This window comes from Aspergillus pseudotamarii (genome assembly GCF_009193445.1).
Source record: "Aspergillus pseudotamarii strain CBS 117625 unplaced genomic scaffold BDV38scaffold_8, whole genome shotgun sequence".
NCBI lineage: Eukaryota > Fungi > Ascomycota > Eurotiomycetes > Eurotiales > Aspergillaceae > Aspergillus > Aspergillus pseudotamarii.
In genome coordinates, this window is record NW_022475022.1 from 202,026 (window position 1) to 224,783 (window position 22,758).

General features: G+C 47.0%; 7 protein-coding genes and 1 non-coding gene across 8 annotated transcripts; 4 read left to right on the forward strand and 4 right to left on the reverse strand.

The window, feature by feature from the left end:
• Positions 1-348: 348 nt before the first annotated feature.
• Positions 349-3,971, forward strand: BDV38DRAFT_296801 (ankyrin repeat domain-containing protein; the record flags this gene model as incomplete). The annotated part of the gene is made up of 3 exons (XM_032063003.1): positions 349-364; positions 481-783; positions 939-3,971. 3 exons carry the CDS (start codon positions 349-351, stop codon positions 3,815-3,817), a joined length of 3,198 nt encoding a protein of 1,065 aa, XP_031917336.1. The 3' UTR covers positions 3,818-3,971.
• Positions 3,972-6,748: 2,777 nt separating this feature from the next.
• Positions 6,749-7,580, forward strand: BDV38DRAFT_279179 (uncharacterized protein; the record flags this gene model as incomplete). Its single annotated transcript, XM_032058942.1, has 2 exons — positions 6,749-7,118; positions 7,189-7,580. 2 exons carry the CDS (start codon positions 6,749-6,751, stop codon positions 7,578-7,580), a joined length of 762 nt encoding a protein of 253 aa, XP_031917337.1.
• A 1,734-nt stretch (positions 7,581-9,314) lies between these two features.
• Positions 9,315-10,163, reverse strand: BDV38DRAFT_279180 (zeta toxin family protein; the record flags this gene model as incomplete). Its single annotated transcript, XM_032058943.1, has 1 exon — positions 9,315-10,163. One exon carries the CDS (start codon positions 10,161-10,163, stop codon positions 9,315-9,317), a length of 849 nt encoding a protein of 282 aa, XP_031917338.1.
• A 1,647-nt stretch (positions 10,164-11,810) lies between these two features.
• BDV38DRAFT_279181 (uncharacterized protein) lies at positions 11,811-12,162 on the forward strand (the record flags this gene model as incomplete). Its single annotated transcript, XM_032058944.1, has 3 exons — positions 11,811-11,951; positions 12,009-12,026; positions 12,091-12,162. The coding sequence occupies 3 exons, from the start codon at positions 11,811-11,813 to the stop codon at positions 12,160-12,162; spliced, it is 231 nt and encodes a 76-aa protein (XP_031917339.1).
• Positions 12,163-12,467: 305 nt separating this feature from the next.
• BDV38DRAFT_279182 (major facilitator superfamily domain-containing protein) lies at positions 12,468-14,430 on the reverse strand (the record flags this gene model as incomplete). Its single annotated transcript, XM_032058945.1, has 6 exons — positions 12,468-13,045; positions 13,106-13,484; positions 13,538-14,056; positions 14,133-14,161; positions 14,240-14,263; positions 14,319-14,430. 6 exons carry the CDS (start codon positions 14,428-14,430, stop codon positions 12,468-12,470), a joined length of 1,641 nt encoding a protein of 546 aa, XP_031917340.1.
• A 3,710-nt stretch (positions 14,431-18,140) lies between these two features.
• Positions 18,141-19,321, forward strand: BDV38DRAFT_279183 (DUF4334 domain-containing protein; the record flags this gene model as incomplete). Its single annotated transcript, XM_032058946.1, has 3 exons — positions 18,141-18,273; positions 18,772-19,073; positions 19,136-19,321. 3 exons carry the CDS (start codon positions 18,141-18,143, stop codon positions 19,319-19,321), a joined length of 621 nt encoding a protein of 206 aa, XP_031917341.1.
• A 723-nt stretch (positions 19,322-20,044) lies between these two features.
• Positions 20,045-20,116, reverse strand: BDV38DRAFT_t55. The gene has a single exon. It is a non-coding gene; the product is annotated as a tRNA-Gln (tRNA).
• A 741-nt stretch (positions 20,117-20,857) lies between these two features.
• Positions 20,858-21,216, reverse strand: BDV38DRAFT_237655 (uncharacterized protein). Its single transcript, XM_032053609.1, has one exon. It carries the CDS (start codon positions 21,150-21,152, stop codon positions 20,940-20,942), a length of 213 nt encoding a protein of 70 aa, XP_031917342.1. The 5' UTR covers positions 21,153-21,216; the 3' UTR covers positions 20,858-20,939.
• Positions 21,217-22,758: the final 1,542 nt, after the last annotated feature.

Sequence of the window (22,758 nt, forward strand, 5' to 3'; positions counted from 1 at the left end):
AGCCAATGATAGCGTCGGTCTCCTGAGGCAGTGCTCCCTGGAAACCAAATTTGGGTCTCGTCGAATCAGATCTGCTGTTTCGGCGGCAGCTGACACCCCAGCCAACCAGGGTATCTCTTAGTACTTCGTACTTCTGTACCTACAAGTACCTACTAGTAGTGATAAGGCGCCAACTCTCGGACAAAACATTTCTTCCCCTTTTCTAACCTGTCTTTATACTGCCATTTACAATGCCAAAGAAAGCTCCCCGAATTCCGGACGAGATATGGGACCGACACAAAGAAGCGATTATCGCTTTTTATGCTGGGAATTCACTCGACCGAACGATTAAATATATGGTTGAGCAATATGGCTTTCAAGCGAGGTACAAAGTCCACTTGCTTCGGGCGGAGCCTTGCGATAAACCCATATTCTGCCGCTGACACACGGCTACTTCTAGTAAAAACCAATATACCGGAAAGCTGAAATTTTGGGGCGTAGGGAAATATCACCCCGGAAGCGACTGGGCGATTATCGGATCCAGGAAGCGGAAACGAAGCCAAATGGGGAAAGATAGCGATGTTTATGTCCGTGGCCGCAAGTACACGAGACAAGAAATCGAAAAAGAAATCGCACGACACGTTCCTCTGGGACGCGATTGGTGCAGCTCGGAGGATATACTCCCAGATTATATCATAGTCTGTACCCCCCCGGCAGAGCCAACTGGTACGCCGGGTATGTTTCGTGACGTCCTTCTTCGTGACCTTCCTTGGTATCAATGCGCCCAAGAGATAAACAACCTTGGTAAGTGTTTGGTGGCCAGCCTTGGCTTCCTTCTTTATCCCTTTCCCCTAATACCCTCACTCATTTGCTATCTATTCCTTTCATTTCCACTACGGTCTTCCTGGTCTTGACTCTGAGACAATGACAAAATCAACCAAAACTGACGAGATGCTTAGTCTCAGGAGTACTCCGAAGGCGTATCGTCGCATCAACCCCTGGCACCTCTCTTGAGACCTCCATGAGACAGCTTGTTCCTCAATCCGATGGCGATCTACTACAGCTGCATGTGGTTCTTGGTTCCCGCTTTGAGGGCAATAACGACCTCAATGCGTATCTTCCACCTGAAGTCCTGGACATTGGAAATTTTTCGATTGAAAGTGCAAGGGCGCTGCGGGACAAGTCCCCTATATCGATCGTCAAGGTCTTCGTACAACGCTTTGCGTTTTTGTCGGCCAACAATCTACTCAACCAATACCAGTTCAATGAGGCCTTCCGCTGGATCGTGGAGAAAGGTGGCGCTGATATTCTTGTAATTCTCTGTCGGCTTCGCTCCCCGTTAATGAAGGCCTTCGCAAGAAAGGTCTTCTGGAGTGCTCTAGTGTCCGGAAATATATCTCTTGTTGGCAAACTTTTACAGTGTGGGGTTCGGCTGCAGACTGATGACCCCTCTCAACGTCAACGTTGGACTGAGTGCCTCTCCGAAGCGGTTTACGATGGGCACGAGGCTGTGGTTGAGCTACTTTGCAAGGCAGGGGTACGCCCTGAGGTCAACAGTAGGCGGCCATGGCCAAGTGACTGGGACTTGTGGCTTCTGAGTTTACATAAATTGCTCGACTTTGGTGCCGATCCGGAAAGATTCATCACAGGAGAAAAGGCCGGGTTCCCTTTGATTGATGCAGCACTCAATGGTAGCCTCAGGGCTGTGCAACTGCTTCTACATAGAGGAGCTCGAGTCAATATTTACCTTGCTCACTATTATGGAACAGCGTTGCAAGCTGCAGCTTCTCAAGGTCACTTGGAGGTGGCCAAATACCTCATTCAACATGGAGCAGAGATCAACGTTCCCTGTGTCCCGCAAATCCAGCTTTTTGTGAACTTCGGTAGTGAAGAGATCCCTATTCTACCCTCCGATTCAACCGCAGATCTTATCCCCCTTCTAACCCCTGTTCAAATTGCTGCAAAGATGAACAATGTGGGTCTTCTTCAAGTGCTGCTCCAACAAGGAGCATCTGCGATGGCTTGCCCGGTCTCCGCACATCCTGATTTCAAACGTTGTCTTTCGTATCAAGCTAAGCCAAGCTGGAGTGACCCATGGAGATTTAAACCTGAGTATGGCAGCGAGCAAGTGGTGTGCACTGCCTTGCAATACGCCGCTCTAAACCAAAATTTGGAGATAATCACGCTTTTGCTATCCACAGGAGTTGCTCCAGACTCCCGAGTTGCACCTTATGTAGGTGACACGCCCTTGCAAATGTCCGCAAGGTTAGGAAATTTCGAAATGTTTCGACTATTCTGGAGCTGGGGTGCTGATTTAAATGCCCCCCCTGCGACTTGCAATGGCCGCACTGCAATGCAAGGGGCAGCAGAAAGCGGAAACTGGAAGATCCTGTTGATGCTTCGGCACGCTGGCGTGCAGATAAATGCACCAGCAGGAGCAAAACAAGGCATGACTGCATTGCAGGCCGCCTGTTTGAATGGCCACTCTCTGATGGCTGGGGTTTTGCTCGCCGATGGGGCGTATTTAAACATAGGTCCATCGTCCGTGCAAGGGTTAACACCTCTCCAGGCAGCAGCCACGCACGGCGACATACGGCTTGTAGAAGAGCTGATTACCCTTGGAGCAGAGGTTAATGCCCCGGCAGCCGAGGGAGGTAAGACCGCTCTTCTAGCTGCTATCGAGCACGAATCTTTGCCACTTCTCGAATTGCTAGTGCAGCATGGCGCGGATATTAACGCAACCGGGGTATATGGCTTCCTGTCTCCTCTTGGAGGGGCGGCCAGTCGAGATTGGCTCGAAGGGGTGCATTTCCTTCTGGACCATGGTGCGAATGTTAATAACACTCCGTTTGGCCTAGCAATGTTGGATGAAAGTGAGGAACATGCTCCAGAGCAGCTATTAAGCCCTCTGGGGTGGGCTATCATGAACAGATCCGAGACGATGGTAGATTTATTGCTGCAACATGATGCCGACGTTCTTGCACCTGCTATATTCGATGGGCCTCCCCCTCAAAGCGCACTGATGCATGCATTAGACCAAGGATCAAGTTTGGGGGTTATTGACTTGCTTCTAGCAAAAGTCCCCGACTTGCAAAAACATCCTGGATGGGAAAACGCGCTTGAGGTTGCTCTAGTACTCTCCATCGAAGTTGACACTATCGTCCGTCAGCGAATACTTGAGAAAGTAAACTCACTCCCGCCGTTGCTTCGTCACCAAGCAACTCAGAAGGCATGGGATGCACTGCCTCTCAGTTACGGTCATTTTCGTTGTGAAAAAGAAACTCTGGTAGAGACTATTGAGCTTCTCATAGAGTCTGGAGTATCTCTAGACTCCCGCGCCAAGGATGGAAGCACTCTTGTTCAGCGTACAGCCTGCAGAGGTTATGACAAATCTTGCTCTTTTCTTATCAACCGTGGCGCCGCCGTTAACATGCACTCAAACGAATCTTGGGGAACACCTCTTCAGGAGGCAATCAAGTGGACTCATGTCAACATAGCCAATGTTTTACTAGACCATGGGGCAGATATCAATGCCCTCCCAGCAGAGGATAGAGGGGTTACTGCGCTCCAGGCGGCTTCCATCAATGGAATGTTTGAGCTGGCTGTACGGCTTCTTGAGCGTGGAGCAGATGTCTCCGCGCCAGCTGCACCGAAGAACGGCAGGACAGCAATTGACGGCGCTGCAGAGCGTGGTCATTTTGATATGGTCCAATTGCTTTTGAACGCCTATGGGGATGATGCAGATCTGGAGCCGATACGTCGTCAGGCGGCGGATTATGCGGAAAGGGAAGGCCATTTTGAGATTGCTCAATGGTTACGTGAGCATTCGGGGAGTTGAGTTTGTTGTAAAATGCGCCGCCAACCTTTGGTGTATTTCGATCTTATTCAATCAACGGGATTTCTAATTGTGATGTTTCTTAGTTTGGAATCGACATTATGTGTATGGAAACTTGATCAGCTACCTCTTCCATAGATCCGGAAGTGGTACTAATACCACTTCCCTGCAAGAGACTATATACCAATCATATGAACAGATTTAAAGAAAGGTTGAATGGAGGGGCCGTCTCATGTGCGAATACTGACCTACTGGCCTAGCCCAGGGTGCTCTGTAGTATATTATCCGTCGACCCAGAACTGGAAATTGTGGTCATAGGAGTGCAGATGGACAACGACTTTGTAGGAAACACTCTGCTCCTGCTCAATTAATTTTGTAAATCTTCAAGATTTCCATGATGCAATATCGACTGGATGAAGATTAGAAACATGTGAATAATATTGTAGTCTGTCTTGATATTAACTCTTTTGATAATAAATAATGGGTCTGTAAGGTATAGGGCAAGGAGAAAGGGTTCAATAACCTGACTGGGCGGCTCGTAGCCTTCTGTGTGATGTCGACCTGTCTGGGGTCTTTATAGATCTGGAAAAGAAAGGTTCCAGAGTAGAGATAAACCGGGGTGGAATATGAAGAATAGTAATGGTGGGCGCAGTGTCTTCGATTAACTGTGAGAAAATAGAAGTTGGACTTGATTGATAATTGCTCTTGTAGCCTTAACAGGATATAAATTGTCATGGAACAGTTCAGCACGTTTGATAGATTTTACGATAGTTTAAGATCTTGTGGGAGGGAAGATGATAGTTAAATAACATTGAAATGAGACACTATAGCTAACCATCATACTGCAGAGCAAACTACCATACTTATATCCACAAGTAGACGGATTTGTTCCTCAGAGAAAGCGAGGATCTTTTGACGAAAGGACAAACGCGTGATTTGTTTTATTTGCCGGTTTTATTAAAACGGTAGATTTGGGGATTGAAAACCACCGTAGGGTTCGATGCATGAATTCCAATTAGGATGGTCTATTTGCAATATAAGAGCAAAGAAGAGTAGCAAACAATGAAATCTTCTCGGAATAAAAGGAGAGAGGAGAAATGTTTAAAGAAAAGACTAATCGACCTCCATCGACCCCACTGGGGACACTGACAAGTCAGAAGGTTGGCGGACCTTCTTTCTTGACTCTGTGGTCATTCTAAAAGCCTCCAGGATGATATATGAGAGGAGGCTCTTGATACCACTCGGAAGTCAACCGCCATTGCCTCCAATAAATGGATTTCATTTACCTTCATCTTATAGGAGAGCTGATAGAAATGGAAGGTGTAACCGTCATGAGACCGAACAGTCCCGAGCTTTCTCCGTCCCCAACAGTACGTCTTATTTTGACAACTAGACTTACAGCATTGACGGCCATTGCTAACTATCAGTTATTCAAACAGTGTATAGCGAGGTTAGAGGTAGATATGACTCACCCACATAAGCAAGGAGCTCAGCCTGCCCACAGTTGAGTTCATCACGTCTTTTTTGCCTCGATTACACGCAGATTGCTTACATCTTTCGACGGGTCATCATAAAGAGTGTATATCTGCATGAGTATGTACCCGCTTCTTCTTTGTCGTGCATATAAGCAATATCTTGGACTGGAGATTAACTCTGACTGTTTCTGGCCGTTTGGCCGTAGGTATAAAGGTAGTTGTGTGAAGAAGTGTGCCAAGGCATGTCCTAGCCAGGGTTTCATTCCACGGAGCACACTCGTATGTTTTCTCATACGCCTTTGGAGTCCAGTCATATATCGACTGTTAGAGAGATGTCGATTAGGAAGGCAGAGTCACTCACCAACTGCTCGATTATCTCTGTGCCCTTTTCTGTGTAGATGCCGAACCCCTCAAAAGCCGCCCTCTGCCAGTCGAGTATGTGTGCATTATCATTTTGCCATAGGTCTTTCCACGTCGTAGTGGCTTTCCTCGCCTAATGTATAGGATGACTGCCTCACCAAAGAGATGACCATTTCCACCGCGTTTGGTCTTGCTTCTGGCCATAGTAGGGAGTGTTTTGGAGAGAAGAAAAGAGTATGATTAAAGGATTTACTAGATAGAGGTGATTCCTTGACAACTGCACTTAAAACAGTTATAAGGGAATTTCTACGGTCATGGTATTGAATTTATACAGAACTTGAATTGAATACAAGAGGCTTACTGGCATTGACAAGATACTCCACTGTTTGGGTTTGAATTGAAACTGGAGGCGACCTGTCTATCGTCATATGTTCGAAATTCAATACAAATTTGTATAGAGAAACGATGATGGGAGTGAGTAGGATGCAAAGTGGCTAATATTCACCACTACCACTTTCAAAGTATGTTCCAAGAACTACTCACAATTCATGTAGCCTTAGCCCCGGGTATTCTACTAGACAAGTTACGAACGACGCATAGACGGTTGTTCATCCAAGCTCCAGAATTTATATTCATCGGACGATAATAACAAGAAATGATCTCTTAAGACCTGCTACAAAGTTGTTTGCTTATTGCGAAATTGCTCACAGCACACCTATTCTTCGGCTGAGTATCTGACCACTTCGCAAGGTACGTCCAAGTCTTATTCGATTACAGAACAATAATGCGCTTACCAGTATCTTCTCGGTCGAAATATCCAACAATTAGAACACCAACCTACTAGTAGAGGCGCGTCCGCAGCAATAACATTCATCCGTCGTCCTGCCACCTTTGCGAATTAAGTGGAGTCAGTCCCCGGTTTTTTTTTTTTTTTTCGGCCCCCTGGAAGCTAAGACTTTAGCTCCATCATAGCGTGGAGGCTTGAATCTCGCTCAGGCCTCTCCCTCTTTTTATTACGAGCTGTCACCCATTTGATCCTCTTTCCCTCCTCTTCTACATCGCGCGCGCGGATATCCGTCAATTCCTGGGATCTCACAATATGGTTTCTTACGATCCACCGTACGGGTTTCCTCTTCGCAGAAATGGCACCTGCCTTGCCAGTGAAACCAGCTGTGGTAAAACATGGGGGAACTTCTATGCCTGCTGCCCAGGCGATTCGGTTTGCCCCGGGGCTACCCAATCAATCCAAAACAATGTTTGCTGTCCGACGGAATCCGACTGTACGGCACCACTGAAAGCGACTCCGCACTGCGCCAATGAGACTGGGATAATGTATAATCACACGGGCTACTTCTGCTGTTTGCCTGGGCAAACAGGGTTCTGGACGGATAACCCCAACAATGCTGTGGGCTGTTCCGACGAAGCACCCACCGCCCGCGGGGAAACAATCTTAGTTACCAAGACTCAGAGTCAGTGGTGACCTTCTGCTATATGAATCAATTTGAGCTTCCATTCTGACCGGGAATTTTCGATCCGTAGGTTTCGAGTCGACTTCTTCAACGGCTGCCGCAACCACGTCAACCTCTACCGGATCTACATCAACAAGCTTGACACCCGCCGCAACAACCACCACGTCATCCTCCGAGTCATCAAACAGCTCCTCCTCTAGTAATCATGCCGGAGCCATTGCAGGAGGGGTTGTTGGTGGTGTTGCAGGCGTTGCATTGATCGTTGCGCTTCTTTGGTACTTTGTTATCCGTGGCCGAAAGCGATCTCAGCAACCGCCCCCTGGAGAAGGGGCCATCCTAGTGACCAGCAGTCCTCAACCCCCCCTCAAACCCCCGACTGAACTGGAAGCTCCGAAAAGACAATATGAGCTAGAAAGCCAGATGGACCAACCCGTTCACGAATTGCCAACGAACCGCGACTAAGCTGCCCTGGGTCTTGCAATCATCACGTTGACGGTATAGTCGCAGATGGAGCCTTTCGACCGCTGCAACCGTTAACTGAATATTTTATGGAGAAATCTCCGCTCGTTTATAAAGTACCTTCACCCACGACATCTCAGGATCAAACCGGACAAAACAAGATGGTGGATGAATCGAACGACTGTCTTGAAAGTGCTCCGACTTCCCGACCGTTTGAGTCATGTTTTCTGCAGCCAGGGGACACTTTCCTGGTTTCTTTTTTATTTTTTTTCTCGTAATACTTAATGACGATCCATTGCCAAAGCGAGTCAACCCGATCAAAGATGGAGGGTGGGGGCCAGGGTCGATCATTGGCGCCTCCAGCATTCTTTCTCCACCGAGGGATCCAGCCATCACGACAATCCCAATCTCCCGGGGATACAACCCTAACCTCTAACCTCCATCTGGTCATGGCCACGCGACAGTCTTCCAATCAAGGGTGAACCCAAGCCAATACCAGAAATGTCGGCAATTTTCAAAGTCTTGTTCAACGAGGTCTTTTGACCCCGCCTGTCGACTCTGCAATCCTCCTCCAATACGATGTGACGTTCAACGCTTACGGAGAATCCGACAAATAAGCTTGGAGGTCCCGTGTTCGCTATACTTTATTGGGAAGCTTAACTAGGCATGGAGTGGACCGTCGCACCTTGCCTCTTCAAGCTTAGTCAATATCGCACTGTCATCCGCGATCTCGTGGTAAGTACTTTTGATGGCTGGGGTCCCAGGTTCGGAAGTAAGCTCACGAGAGATTCTCGACGAACTGCCAATGAATTCAGTCAGCCTTGTAGAATCCTCTTTACTTGAGATTGTCTTTCTGACGACGTTGCAAGGACATTAGATTGTGGGTAGCGTGTTTTATATACTCGCGCTATAACAGTTTCTTTTAGTTGATTCTTCACCGGATGTAATATAATTGTATCTCCTTGATAACTGAGGATAAATTTTATAACGACTGACCTACCAGTGCAATTTTTCTACGTTGGCCTACTTGATAAGCTACTAATAGTTTTAACACCGGGTCTCTACCGTTAACTAATCAGGATACAGTATCATGAAGATTCCTGGTTTGCCTTTGCGATTGATCCTCGCAAGTATCCCACCATAACAGAGTAACAGGGTCCGCTGGTCATCTTTATAATCCGACTTACTCAAACGACCAAGTCCCTCATACTTACGACACAAATAACATGATAAGAGAACCATACCCACCTCGTCGTTGTCGAAGAATCGGTACGCCGCTATCCTCTCGCCCTAGTCCCGACAGGCCAACACTCGGCTGGCTGCTAATCGTCCCAGCAATGTCCTCACACGCTTGTTCAAGAGCGTGCCGCCAAGACCAAAGTGGGCGAATGCGGTTTCCGCCCAGCAGGCTGCTTGCAAGCTCAAGGTGTTCACACAAAAAAAACGCGTGAGTGAACGCGAGATGTCCAATGTTGAATAAGCCTTAGCCTGTCTCACTGAGCCTAGATGTTGCCTTTGGATGCTGGAGGAGGTAACGTGTATAAGACAGTGGAGTGAACGGTTTGTTCAGGACGGATTATAGGAAGGTTTCGATAACCTCATCTGGGAGGCTATAGCCCATTCGCCTGGTCCCAGCGTGAGCGCATTAGTTTTGTCGGTAAGTGGGCGAAGATCTGCAATAAGCGACCGGACGTGCTACATCTCTCAATTATGGTACGCAAGGAGGAGAGGACGTCTTCAATCCCGCTTTGCGGCATAGTCCGATGTGCCCCCGGTCAACCTCCTTAAGCCGGCGCTATTCTCTTCCAGTTGCATGCGCTCGGCGTCAAGGTGGGTCCGGCCTGCTGGTGGTTGTTGCCATATGCCGTGCTCGAGTCGATTTTCGTACACAGGCGCATCGCTGTCACGCGCGTAGATCGCCATCCGGTCAACCAACCTATACGCCTCAAGCCTCTCTACAGTGAGTGGTACGCCCGCAAAAGCGGCATCATGGTGGCTGCAGCTTACCCAGCGACCGAACCCCATGACCTGGCGCTGGTGCTTGTAGCGTTCGTGTATACTCAGAAGACTGACAAGCCTGCTGACGGCCATGACTCGAGCCTCGATGTGATAACCAGCCTCACGGAAACTGCGGCAAAGTGCGACTAAATCGTCCGCGTTTCGCATTGTGCCGTCAATGACAAGATTCCGGCGCGCAGTTATGGCAGCGCGCGTGAGCGCTAGAGCCCAAGGGCCTGCGTCGGCATGGATTCGATCGCTCGCCGTGAGGTCATTTTCGCGCATCATATCGATATAGCGTGGGTGAAATTGCCGCAGCTCGTCAGCATCAACATTCACAGCATTGCCGCCGAGATCATTCATTGCATCTCTGGCCAAACGCGATTTTCCGGCGCCCGGTTGACCGCCCAAGAGGATCGCCATCGGTTGCTCAACTGGATTTGTGGTCGCAAGCGCCGCGGTTTGAATAGTGTGGAAGATTTCTGCATGGGTATCCGGGTCGAGCCGATCGGACACCGTTGTCGTGCTCTCTCGATTTCTGATCGCAGGCGCCGGCAACGACTGCATGTGGGTAGTTCCCAAGAGCATTTGGGCTAAGCGAAGTCCAGGAATGATTCTAATTCTGAATATCAATGTTGGACCAGACAGAGTATGAGTACCTTCTTTTGCCGACTCGCAGACGCAGGATATTGGGAAATAGTCTACCATGTCGGACCAATTCATGTCAGGGGCAGATATTAACCCCATTTAACTTTTGTCCATGCCTCACGGAGGGTAGGTTTGTGGCGAGTCAGCCGTAAACTGTCCAGGTGGAGTATGTATTCCATTGATGAAGATGCTGAGCGCTGGAGCTGAAATGTGGAGCTTTTTACCGATTGGGCAAGACCACATAAATGGCCCACGACTCCATCGTAGTTAAAACAGTGTTCCTACCAGATCAATATGTTAGGGTTGTCACTAGGGAAGCTTCTGAGTAGGCCCAGAGCAACCCCCGAAACCCCACGCACAAAGCTTGCCACGCGATAAAACAAGTTCGGTTTGAGGGCGTATGTATATATGAATTTCCTACCTACCACTTCCGTGAGGGTTCCCTATATTATACATTGATTCTGTATATATTTACAAGTCGTAAGGCTCACAGGAGGACTATGGCCTCCAATACATATTTGCCAGCCCGACAGGTCCACTGAAGGGTCAAGCCTACTTTGCTCATGAATTTAAGAGGCTACTCTTCGATCTACCGCATTGGCATGGGTTGGAACCTTCCGTGAGCGGGACTGCCATCGGACCGTGATGAGCCCCCGCTCTCTTGGCTTCCAGTCATAACCACTACCTTGGTACGGAAGAGCGCTCCCGATCGCCCGTCATATACCGGTATAAACTATTTAAAAATGGTGTCATTATGCCTACTGCATTTACTTCAATATCAATAGTAAGGCCTCATGCTAATGCTAGCTGTGCTGGATCTGAAAGTCATTTCAACCTGCCGTGACTTATCTCCATCCAATGATTGATCCCTAGTATTCAGAACCTACGATAGCTGACTACATCAAGGAACATCACAGAAACTCGTAAAGCGAGATACAGGGTCTGCCTAGAGAGGTTACGACAGCTGCAAACGGAAGCTATATCAAATAGACATGGTTGACGTCATGAAATCAGATTTTTGATGCTGTCACCGACGTTTTCAGCCAATATATCTATTAACTTTATGTCAACCAGTCAACAGAGGTTTGTGACAGCCCGGCGAGAACCTTATTACACCACAATGACCTGGGCAATTGGAACCTTTCACTACTAGTCTAGTCGAATCAGGTTATTGTCGGAAAGCTTAACCGCAAGATTGTCGTTGGTTCCCTTGTTGGACCAGTTAGGTTACATTGAAAGATAACCTTGAAAATGGATACATTACCCGCACACATCATGGAAGTTAGTGAAGTACGTTCACCAAAATGGAATGCCCTACAATCACGAACGGAGCAATTGAATCATATCCTGCCCGAATAGCATAAGGGTGTTACCAAAACCGTACATTATCCTTTATGAACGTCACGATGTCGACATGTATAGAAGAAAACAACTTGAACTAAACAAAGGTCTAGAATCACCCAAATCAAAGATAAATAGAGCGCCATTATCTCTCGAAATTGCACCATTCTTCAGACACATCGCGTCAACTTGAACAACAACAAATCAGATTCCTTTTCTTACTTAAAATTAAAGTAACTCTGCGAAATGAAGTTCTCCACCATCCTTACCGCAACCACCGCCCTCCTGACTGGTGTCAACGCCGTGCCACGTCTTATGGAGGTCCAAAGCACCGAACTTTGCTGGAGGGCCTGCTTTGGAGAGAAACCACATTGTCCCGAGGGATGGGTAAGCGCATCGGACATCTTATTACTCTTTGGAATACTGCTAACTCTAGGACTACAGCATGCCAAGAAATTCGGGGTGAGTAATATCTAAGTTCTAACCAATGCCGGGCTCCCATACATTTGTTAACACGACATAAAAGGAATGCCACACTTGCTGTAGGAGCGAGGAAGATGATGGCTCGGTGGCCAACAAGCTTGACATGTTTTGGTAGGCGTGAATGAGTGTCCTGTTTCTGTCTCACTGGTCCAGTGGGGGTTAAGGAGATGAGCTTGGAGATGGTCTTGTTTCTTAGTTAATACTGGAAGGAGTCACGGTTTGAAAGTAATGGCTAAAAAATAATCAAAAATGTACGCTCTTTGAAAGTCCCCAGAAACTGATGGCATTTTGGTTGCAGTAAATAGAAGCCTAGTGTTCCAGCGAATTTTCAGGTCAAGATGAAACGAGTCCACTAAACATGCAAACGGCGCTTCAAGATGTGTATAGCAGATGCCGTAGATTTCTATCCCAAAAGATGCACTAAGCCGGAAAAGGCTGTCTGCCACGGCTTCCCATATAATCCTCGCCATCACCAGTGTGCTGCTCTTCTTCACTAGGAAGGAAATCCTCCTGGGGCAGTTGGATATCCATTTCCGTAATCCACGCTATTGGAATCGAACTCAGAAACGCGAATCCAGCCAGCAACCACCAAGGCATAATCGTGTAGCCGATTTTCACACCAAGTGAGAACGCAGGCCCCATAACTCCCGGTCCAAGAGCTTGTCCAAAAGCGATAATACTGGTAGCGATTCCGTTCACCGTGGCTAACATGCCAATGGCTCCCGCTACCTCACTGATTAGAATTGTGCAGGACGTGAAAACAAAGGCTGACCCCGTCATCTTCGAAATCAACAGTGCACATACTGCCACACTGGACAGGGGCTGCGGGAGAAGAGGGACAAATGGGACCACAAGGTACAGAATGGGGAAAACGATAGAAGCCAGTTTCAGACATCGGAGGATTCCATACTTTCTGGCCGCCCATGGGAAGATGACGAGCTGGACTACCATGCTGAATACGCCGACTATCGAGTAGAAGAGCCCCATCTCATTTGCTTCTAAATAGCATCAAACGGTCATTAGTAAAAGTGTAATAGCGTCAGATGTGTTTAGCTTACCTAGCCCGAGTCCGCTGCTGAATTTGAATGGCAGGTGCACATCTGGATTCCCCTTCAATTGTTGCTTAGGAAGATGCAAGAGTACCGGGAACAGTGAGTCGAAAGCCACAGTATGCATGCTCATCACACCTGATATCAGCACTAGGAGTAGAGGCTGTGGAGAGATAACACTTTTCCAACGGCTCGCGAGAGCAGCTGCTCTCTGCTCCAAAACCTCTTCTACATCTTCTATTGTGTCACCGAGCAGAGCTGTTGTCTCATCAACGACCTCCGGTCGGATATCGGCCTTTCTCTTACGCAGCGCCCACACGCTACTCAGAATCTTTCCGATCATCAATCCAGAGTCATCAGGAGAGTCCTTCCGCCCAGGTTGCGTTTCCTATACAAACTGTTAGAGCAATCGGAGCTTCCTCAAGGAAAGATAAATCGTACACGAAGGGAAGAAGATGCCAGAGTAATAGCGACAGCTACAACGCAGCTGGAAGCGATACTAGACAAGGCGAAGGGAAACATCTTAAGGAGGCCAATCTTGCCGAAAATGCCAGGATAATGCTCTGCTGGCTGGGCCAACAATCCTCCTAGGGCGGGACCGAACCCCGACCCAATTGTCTCGACTGTTGGCAGGATGCTGAATGCATATGGCTGTAATAGCTTCTCAGGGACCATCTCTGCGATCATGGTGCGCATAATCCCGACGCTACCACTCACGAGACCCAGCAAGGCCCGGAACATCACCAGGAGGGCGAGGTGCTGTGAGAAGCCGAACAGTAGGATAAATACCAACATGAGGTTCAGTTCAAGCAGGATGACATGTTTCCGACCCATGGAATCAGAAGCCATACCCCATATCACGCCCATTAAGCCGGCACAGCTAGCGGTTATCGTCGTTGTGAAGCCAACCCACTTAGGCACATCGTTCTTTGGTACACCGGCATGTTCGAGCATGGCGGGCTGCATGAGAAGTGATTAGTCTAATCTTTGTGAAGCGCAGATGACTTCAAACGAGATATAAGCTGAGCTAGCGTACCATATACGGGACGATGGAGGTGAGTACGACTATGTTGATAGAACGTCAGTTCAACCCGACGCGTCGTTGGTCACATATTCGGAACTATTTTCCGGAGCAATACATACCCGCCTCAGCAAAGTGACATATTGCTAGAGAAACTGATTAGTAGACAAAATATGGTCACTGTGTTGCACCGACACTCACCCAATAGCCCGAGCTGCCGAAATGGCAGCCCTGTGAGCGTTGACACTACGCGTACTTTAGTCGAGCGAAGCCATATCTTGGCAGCATTCACAGGATATGCGAGACGCGACATTGAGCCAGTCTATCTTGTAAACTCAATAGAAGACTCTGTCCAGCTTATACTCCGTGGTTGAGCAAAAAGATTATTCTTCTGTACGCTGTTACGCGACAAGGGGCCTTTTTTGAATTAATTTTCTACACCTGGGCTGAGCTGAAAAGTTGATTATCTAGACCTAAAAAGGAAGGGCAAAAAGCGAGCTGAACTGTTCGTCCCCACTGCCGATCTGCGCTTTCTGCCGCGCTAGGGATTTACTTTGGATATGTCTAAGTCGTGGACATGATGGGTACCAGTTCCACTGATCTCGTTCCTTTTAGCGTGAAGGTTGACCATATGTGCCAATTGAATCTTGCACTTCCCTGGCCAATCATGCACTGTTCGTGGGACGCCGACACTCTTAACCTGAGAGTATGAAACACGCATCCTGTAGGCAAAGTACATACAGAGTACTCTGTACATTCCAATCTGCCGACAAAGTGGAGACAACTATTGAAATTAGAGTTTCGATTCAGCTGGCCAGGAATATGTTAGACTACAGAAAAGACACAATACTTCTATCACATCTAGAGTCTTATTATTTGCTCCAGTTGAATTGCGCGTGTTATACTCGCCACGGTAGACATGAATCTGATCAGCCTTATGATAACGTTTTAAAAAGCATATATATCATAGCTATCTGTCTATATGCCCTCGCAAATGCATCACTTGTTATCTATAGACAAGCCTAGACTATTTTTTCGCGCGAGCAAGTTTGTATGCACATATAGGTAACATATGTACACCAACTCGAAGGCCATGACATTGCGAAATTGTCAATCCATAACTGTTTCCCAGATATCCCTGGCCTGAAGCTAGCCTTGTCGGGAACGTTGAGGATATCATCGTTAAAAGAATAGCAATTACGACACTTTTCACATACTTTATAACCAGATAATTCAGACATAAGCCGTCGGATGACACCTGATAGCTATAGATGATGTCCTCCTCGAGCGCATTTTGATAACCTAATCCTCGTGCGCGCAGGAATTCAGTTACCGATCGGTGGATAACTCGCACGGTTTCCTTCCCACCAACCTTGGACACATTCACAACTTCGGCCAACCCGCCAGATAAGTCACAGATCCGCCTTTTCACCGCGTCGTCGGTTTCAGTGAAGTCGCTTGTCCCTTGGCATTGGATGGAATACGGCTTTTGTGCAGCGTCCGTTGCAGCAAAAATATATCGCATCTCCGTCATCGAGGGTGATCGCCCAGCATGGCAGACCCATTGAAAAAGAAGAAACGACTGGCTACGATAATCTCTCCTGATGACATTCTGCAGGATGTCCTGGTAAACATCGCTCAGTTCATTAGGGACATGTTGCAACCCGTGGCAAACCCGACCCATTGATCCACCGTCGGCGATTTTGCTTCAACCAAGGCTACAATAAGACGCACCCAGTGGAAATTCCCACTGCTCTGTGCAATGATATCTGCTTTCAGACGAGACCATGCCCTCCTCTCTGAATTGTCGGAAGTCCCTAGGTAAGGAGTACCTAGGTGACACTCAACGTATGTCGTTATGTCGCTTTGATTATGCTGTTCCATACATATTTCGACCCCCGGCTTAATAGTGGGGACAGGATAATTTCGACATGAAATACATATTTTGGCCGATGCCATCTTGGCAGCAACTGAGCCACTTACCCGGAGGAATTATGCGACAATCTCCGACGCAAATTTTGCGCCTGCTCCATCCAGTTCGTCGACAAATATTGTAAGTTGCTGTTGTTGAGCCGACAAGACGATGGAATCTTGAAGCAATTGCTCCAACTCCTGCCGTTGCTAACGCCAGCCATATCCGCTCCCTCCAAAAGCACAGCACTTCTCACGGTATTCGTCCCTTACCACAGGGCGTACGACCTCGTCCTGCCGAAAGAGCTGATCTAATAACGAGCGCAGCATTCCAAGTGGTGTCCGCTGTGACTCTGCCCCTCGGCTATTGAAAAAGAACTCGAGATTGATGCCCTCTGCCAACACTTGCGAATAGATACTAGACTTAAATACAAAAATTGAGAGGAACACCCGCGGTCTTCTTTGGATCTAGGGTAAGCCTGGCGAAGGGAAGTTGACGTTATTGACATTTCTATACAAAGAGGCTTAAAAAAAGATACAAGGACGAGAGACAGGCTGCTGCAAGTTACATTCTCGATCAATCATCTCAGGAAGTGCTAGTGAGCCAAGGATATCTAGAAATATCGTTCAACAATGGACGCATTTCAGATTCCGAAATCCAGTCCTTACCATCATCATACCGGTCGGACGAGTCTAACAAATGTTAGTACATACATGTTAACTCTGTTTTCGCCAAGGGTTTCTCCTGCTCAATTTGTCCCGTAATTCCGGCTTCAAATCACCGTTATTCCCACAGCTGACGTGCACGGCTTGACTTTTTACACCGTCATGGTTATTCAAAGTCACAGAAGTTTGTTCTTTATTTTCATGCACATAAAATGACACTTTGGCTCCTCCAACTAGGTCAGACATGCTGGGAACTGTTATTAGCCCACCCCAAACCTGCTGTTGGCATTTATTCTCAACGTGGCAAAAAGCGTCACGAGCACAAATATAATCCTCCGTGGCACCTCAACCATAGCAAAGTGAATTGCTTTAGTGAAAAAGAATCAGTTTCCAAATAGTCAAGTGTATTCGGAAACGGATTTACTCTCCACCTTCCCATGGCGGAAGGTATTCATAGCGCCAGCTAGCCGGATATTTGACCAACCAATCGACAAAGAACCTTGAAAACACTAAGAAGGCCAACTTAGGACGTGCCTACGTTTTAGACACAGCAGAGCATAGGATATTGCCGCGTTCTTACTTGTTAGTCTCCGGTAACCTAGTTTAGGACAACTACAACCATCTCCGTTCTATGACCTTGACCCACCAGATCGTCTGAATTGACCTCGTTGACCTGATTTCATCCATCTGTATTACACCTGGTGACCAGGCTGGGGTGTCTGAGTTGTTAGGACCTTTCTTTCTAGCTGAGGAGCCTATGTTTCCTTGATTTCACCTGTTGTAATTTTGCCTTTCCTTCCTTAAGGCTGTTAGCTTCAATCGTCCGGGAGGAAAAGGACTGGTAGATCAGTAGTCCTGAAGCTTGCGAGTGACGTTGGAACTCAACTGATCAGTCTTCCTCTTTCACCTCTCCTGACTGCAATCAGGAACCAGTTCTTCTATTCTATTACTCTCTAGACCTACCAACCCCTCTGCTGAATCGCTTCAGAGGTATTACAGAGAGGGATTCCTTTCGAATCCAGAGCTAGGCACAATATCCTGGATTTATCAGACTTATATCAGTTAATAATCTGATTTTATAACTGATATTTTACTGAGTTCCTGATATCCACTCGACTTCTATTAATATATAGTCCCGAGAAGTCGGTGCCGATTATTGGCAATATGATATCTTTCAGTTCTTAACCGATGTTTTTGGGAAAGACGAACGAGGAATTGGACCTATACCTTAATTACTATTAATTTGCGTGGGTAGGAGTTACTCTCGATGAAGTGTAGAGAAACAAGGCGATCGCTACTACAATCCGATCAGGTCTTCGCGGTATTGCCGCTAGGTTTGTGCAGTCTTTATCTCAGGCCACTAAGGATAACTATGAGAGGTTGGGGGAGGAACTTACTTGTCGGTTCCCGGCTGTTGAGCCGGCAGACAAAATCGAGAATGCTGTAATGGCGCTATCCCAGCTGAAGCAGGAAGATCGCTCTCTAGAGTATATTAACCTGGTAACCGAAACCTGCTACCAGATCCCGGAAGGAGATACCTGGGACAATATCAATATAGTGACGTGTATGGCGATCGATGGTGAACGTTATCGGCCGCCGATAAACCGGATCTAAACACCCACTGCCAACTATCCGCGATAATACTTTGTCTACTGAACAGGGCCACAGCAGATAATCTGAGACTTCGTTCGATAAAGCTTCCTCGCCATTGTCCAAGTTAGAGGAAGCGTAGAGCCTCTTAAAGGATATTTATAGGGCATGCACAGAACTATATCCGACATTGTATCACAGACACGGAGAGCTTTTTTTCCCCACGGCCGTTTGCTGAACCCCCGCGGGTCGATCTCCCCGCGGACCTAGGCTTTTCAATCATCCGGTGCCCATGGGGAACACCCGCCGAAGTAGATGTGTATATAAAGCGCCATTCATTCGGAACTCATTTTGCAAACCAACGAATCTTGTCCTATATTTATCACGCATTACACGGACGATTTTGACAGAATTTGCAAAACACTTTAGGAAACATGTCAGGGTAAGTCTTTTCCACGATACGTCATTCGGTAACAGCCAGATGCAGTAAAAGAACTCACGATCTATGACAGACCTGAAAAACAGTTTATCCAGCTCACCAAGACCACCGACCTCGTGCCAGAATCAACGGTTGAGAATGTATACAACCAATTGAAGCCGGTTTCTCCATCCTTTCTGATAGGCAAGTGGGACGGCGGTGATATCGATACGGGACATATTGGGCACAAGCTTTTAAAGGATATGAAATGGGCTGGGAAAGACTTTCGGTCGGTAGACGACGGTGATCCGATCATGGTTTATGATGCACAGGGCAACCGGGTATGGAGGGAAGATTGGGGACATTGCTCGGTACGCATGCTCGTAATTGAAGCCATTCCTTAACCACATGCTGACATTTTATCTCTGGATAGCTACGGGAGATGGTCTATCGAGGAGTAACCTCGACCGCCATGATCTATGACCAGAAGCCTATTTTTGACCACTTTCGTTATGTGACCGATAATATGGTTGCAGGAGCCATGGATACACCTAAGCTGTTCGGTACCAAGGGTACCTACTATTTCTTTTTGACTCGGCGTAGTTCATCCTCGCTGTGACCTAGCTAGCAATGGAGGTATAAGGCAGGTTATGAACTATTCGCTACATCCTCCACTCATCTACCATAGCAGAGCTTTTTGTAACCGATAACTTCGTTCATGACACCAGTTTCTACTTTTTGATAGGGGTGGCTTTACACCTAACGACAAGTACAGTCAATTTTCCGTCAACTTGCGGCCACAGGACCAGAGAGTCAACTGTTAATGGGCTTGTCCCTCGGCTTTCGGATGTTGATGGGAGATGTACTGCTAGTATTTCCTTTCTCCTCTTTGCAGTTAGTGTTTTGCGTGAGGCAATTGATGATTAATAATGTGGTCTGCCATGGACTGTTGTCGATGAACAAGTTACGACCGGCACGGACCACAGTTGAGTAACAGCAGGCGGTTATACGTAGCACTTCATCCGACTTGTGATTGGGGTATGTATATATTATATATTATGGCGAACAATAATTCTGCTAAAGGTTTTGTGCTTTGGAGAAACATTTGGCTTTGCCTTTACTGTGGAGCTGAATCTGGCAAAAGAAATGGAACTGAGAAATCGCAAATCAATTTCATACAACTTCGACGGCTTGGAAACTTGCCCTAGCTCCTTGGGCAAGCTAGAACGCAGCAAAGGTGATTCAGCTCTCAGAAAGCAACAAAGCTATGGGCACGGGTAAACAGTGGGTCCCAGTGGGGTAAAGAGGGAAAAAAAAAAAAAAAAAAAACATAAAAAAGGAAAGGTCGTGCCCGGGATCGAACCGGGATTACAGGAATCAGAATCCTGGGTGCTAACCATTACACTACACAACCAGCTGTTGTTGAAGGTGCTTTCTATTTTGATAATAGAACTCTTTACAAAGGGAATCTAAGACGTTTCACATGGGGGCAGAGCAGGATATATATACACATTCCCCAAAGCTAGTGATTACCAGTTCAAATAGTAAGAGCATTTCTTAATATGAGAGTCATTGCATTACTTGAACCCAGAGCAATTTTAATTATCTGTGGTGGGGTTTTCAGTTAGCGGCCTTTTCCTTGCTGCTTCCTTGCAAATATATATTCTGGGTAGCTAACCGGAGCGGGTCAGGATGATAAACAAAAATCGGTTGGATTGAGTATCAACATTCTATTGATAGGAGGATATGGCTTCTCAAGCCACATAAACAGCCGCAAATGCGAAACGATAAAATTAGAGAACAGGGAATGGTTGTGCAAGTCAAAATGATTTGTAAAATGCTAAATCCCAAGGCTGTTTCCCATTTAGCCCCTTGAATATCGATGGTCTCCCCCATTGTTATTCAACCATGCCGTTGTAAGATTTCCCGTTATACATGCGTATATCCTTTATCGCAATTTACAACTGTTGATGAAAATTCTAGAAAGTGCTTCGGTATCTGATGTCAAAGATACATATCTGTGCGCATCACCAGATTCAGTAGACATAGTTTGCAGCCAGGTTTTGACACCGAACAAACGGAAGCTCAAAACATTAGCGACGATGGATTAAAGAACAAAAAGAGAGAAGCTGGAGATGCAATGTCAAGCAAAGGCCCGAGATATGCTCAACTATCGAAGGTGTGCTTTGGAAGGAAAAAGTGAGAAACAGGAAGTCTTGATCTTGAGGATTGCCGCTCTAATGCATCCGTCGAAAATGTTCCATCATGTTGTCCTTTCGGTTGAACATCCTTCTGCAGTTTTCTTCTGGGCACTCGTACAAACCAGGACAGACATGCTTGGACCGAATATGCCTCATCAATTCTGCCTCACGCGAAAATTCGCCGGGGTATTTACAAGCCCTCCACTCACATCTATACAGACCGGTCCGATATACTCTAGGACGAAGCATACGTATTAGAAATTAATGGTCAGACGAGCGACTGGATAAGCCAAGGAGCGTACCTAGACTTAAATGTTCCACGATGGATACGGGCTACATGGCTTTTACCACATTTATTCATGTCGCTTGCTCGCCTCGTTGGTTCTCCTATGGCGGAGTCCTGTTCGAAGAGGCTGGCTCTAGGGCTGCTGGATGTTAAGTCACCACAGCTCATGATTTGAGCATGGGGCGGAATGTTTGCTCCGCCTGAGCCATTACTATGCTCGGTGGAATGGTCGACGGAGGTTATCGTGGCACCGAGAATTGATTGAGTTGGCAAGCTGGGAGCCGTAACCTCCGACTCAGACAACGCAGCAAGAGGCGGGTATGCGAAAGCGGTTGGATCCGGTGTGGCGAGGAAGGGCCGTTGATGTTCAAAACCAACCCAAGAAGGCTCAGATGAGCCTGTACACCAGCAAGCTCTCATAGAGGACATGGATCTATTATCTAATGGGAAACTGCATGTAGGGCACATCATCAGGAGTTACGATGTTGATCTGAGTAGAAACTCAAGTAAGGAAGGAAGGCAGTAAAAAAGGAGCAACGTGTTTGTCATCGAGAGGCTTGCAAGAAGTGCGCATAATAACACTAGGGATGGGAATACTTGATGGTTTATATGTCATCGCAGGGCGATAATACAAGCTGCGTGGGGGGCTGCCGAATTTTTCAGGCAACAACAAGGAAAGCTGATAGTGACTAAACAACACAGCCTTTTTCTATTTCCTTTATTTCCATTATTTCCACTACTTCCATTATTTCCATTACATCCGTAGCTCCCTCAACGAGTCACAACTCACAATCATGACAAGCCTCACCGAGAACAGATGGCAAGTATAACTTTCCCTCCATAGGTTCGAAATGTAGTGCCTGAAGCAGGACTTCAAATGTTGATCGTAAAATGATAACAAAGTTTGCACGGTTCCGCCCACCACCTTGCATTTACTTTCCTGGGCCACCTAGCTCTCTATCCACGATGAGCTTTATTCTATGTTCTATATGATCCATACCAATAGTGATATATATCCATGGCAACTAGTAAGTACAGATCGTATATATTGCCAGAATAGAACGTGGGTGGAGAATTTGGTGTACCCGTCCGATCTTGTTGGTTTCATGGGCCATGGTGTGTTTGAAAGGTATTAATTGTTAGTTTCGTGGTACTCGAGGTGCTACGCATAGTGTACGGGTCAGCGTGAAGTATATTGGGGTTGTCTTTTTGCTATCATAGATATATCCGTAAACCCCGACATGGAGGTAAGAAAGGACGAGGGTTTAAATGTTCATGTGGAAACTGCTTGTTTGTACTCCGTTATGATTTGCTTGCTTGGCAACGCGAGGACGCGAGGCTGACACGAACTTGGACCCTGGATACATCATACAACCAGCCATAGCCGCAATATTAGTAGATTGTGTCCTCTGTGAATTCTATCATAAGAAACCTCTACTGATCGTCGTGTTTTACGCAATATAGTTCGTCCAACAGACGAATTGCATAAAAGAACCTAGATTGAAGCATCTGCATCCCAGATACAGCTGGATGCAATACCAGTGCAAACGTTTATAGTTCTCGGCTTTT

Bases quoted from the DNA above. Each gene is read 5' to 3' on its own strand.
- BDV38DRAFT_237655 (XM_032053609.1), bottom strand. From the start codon at position 21,152: ATGCTTCGTCCTAGAGTATATCGGACCGGTCTGTATAGATGTGAGTGG.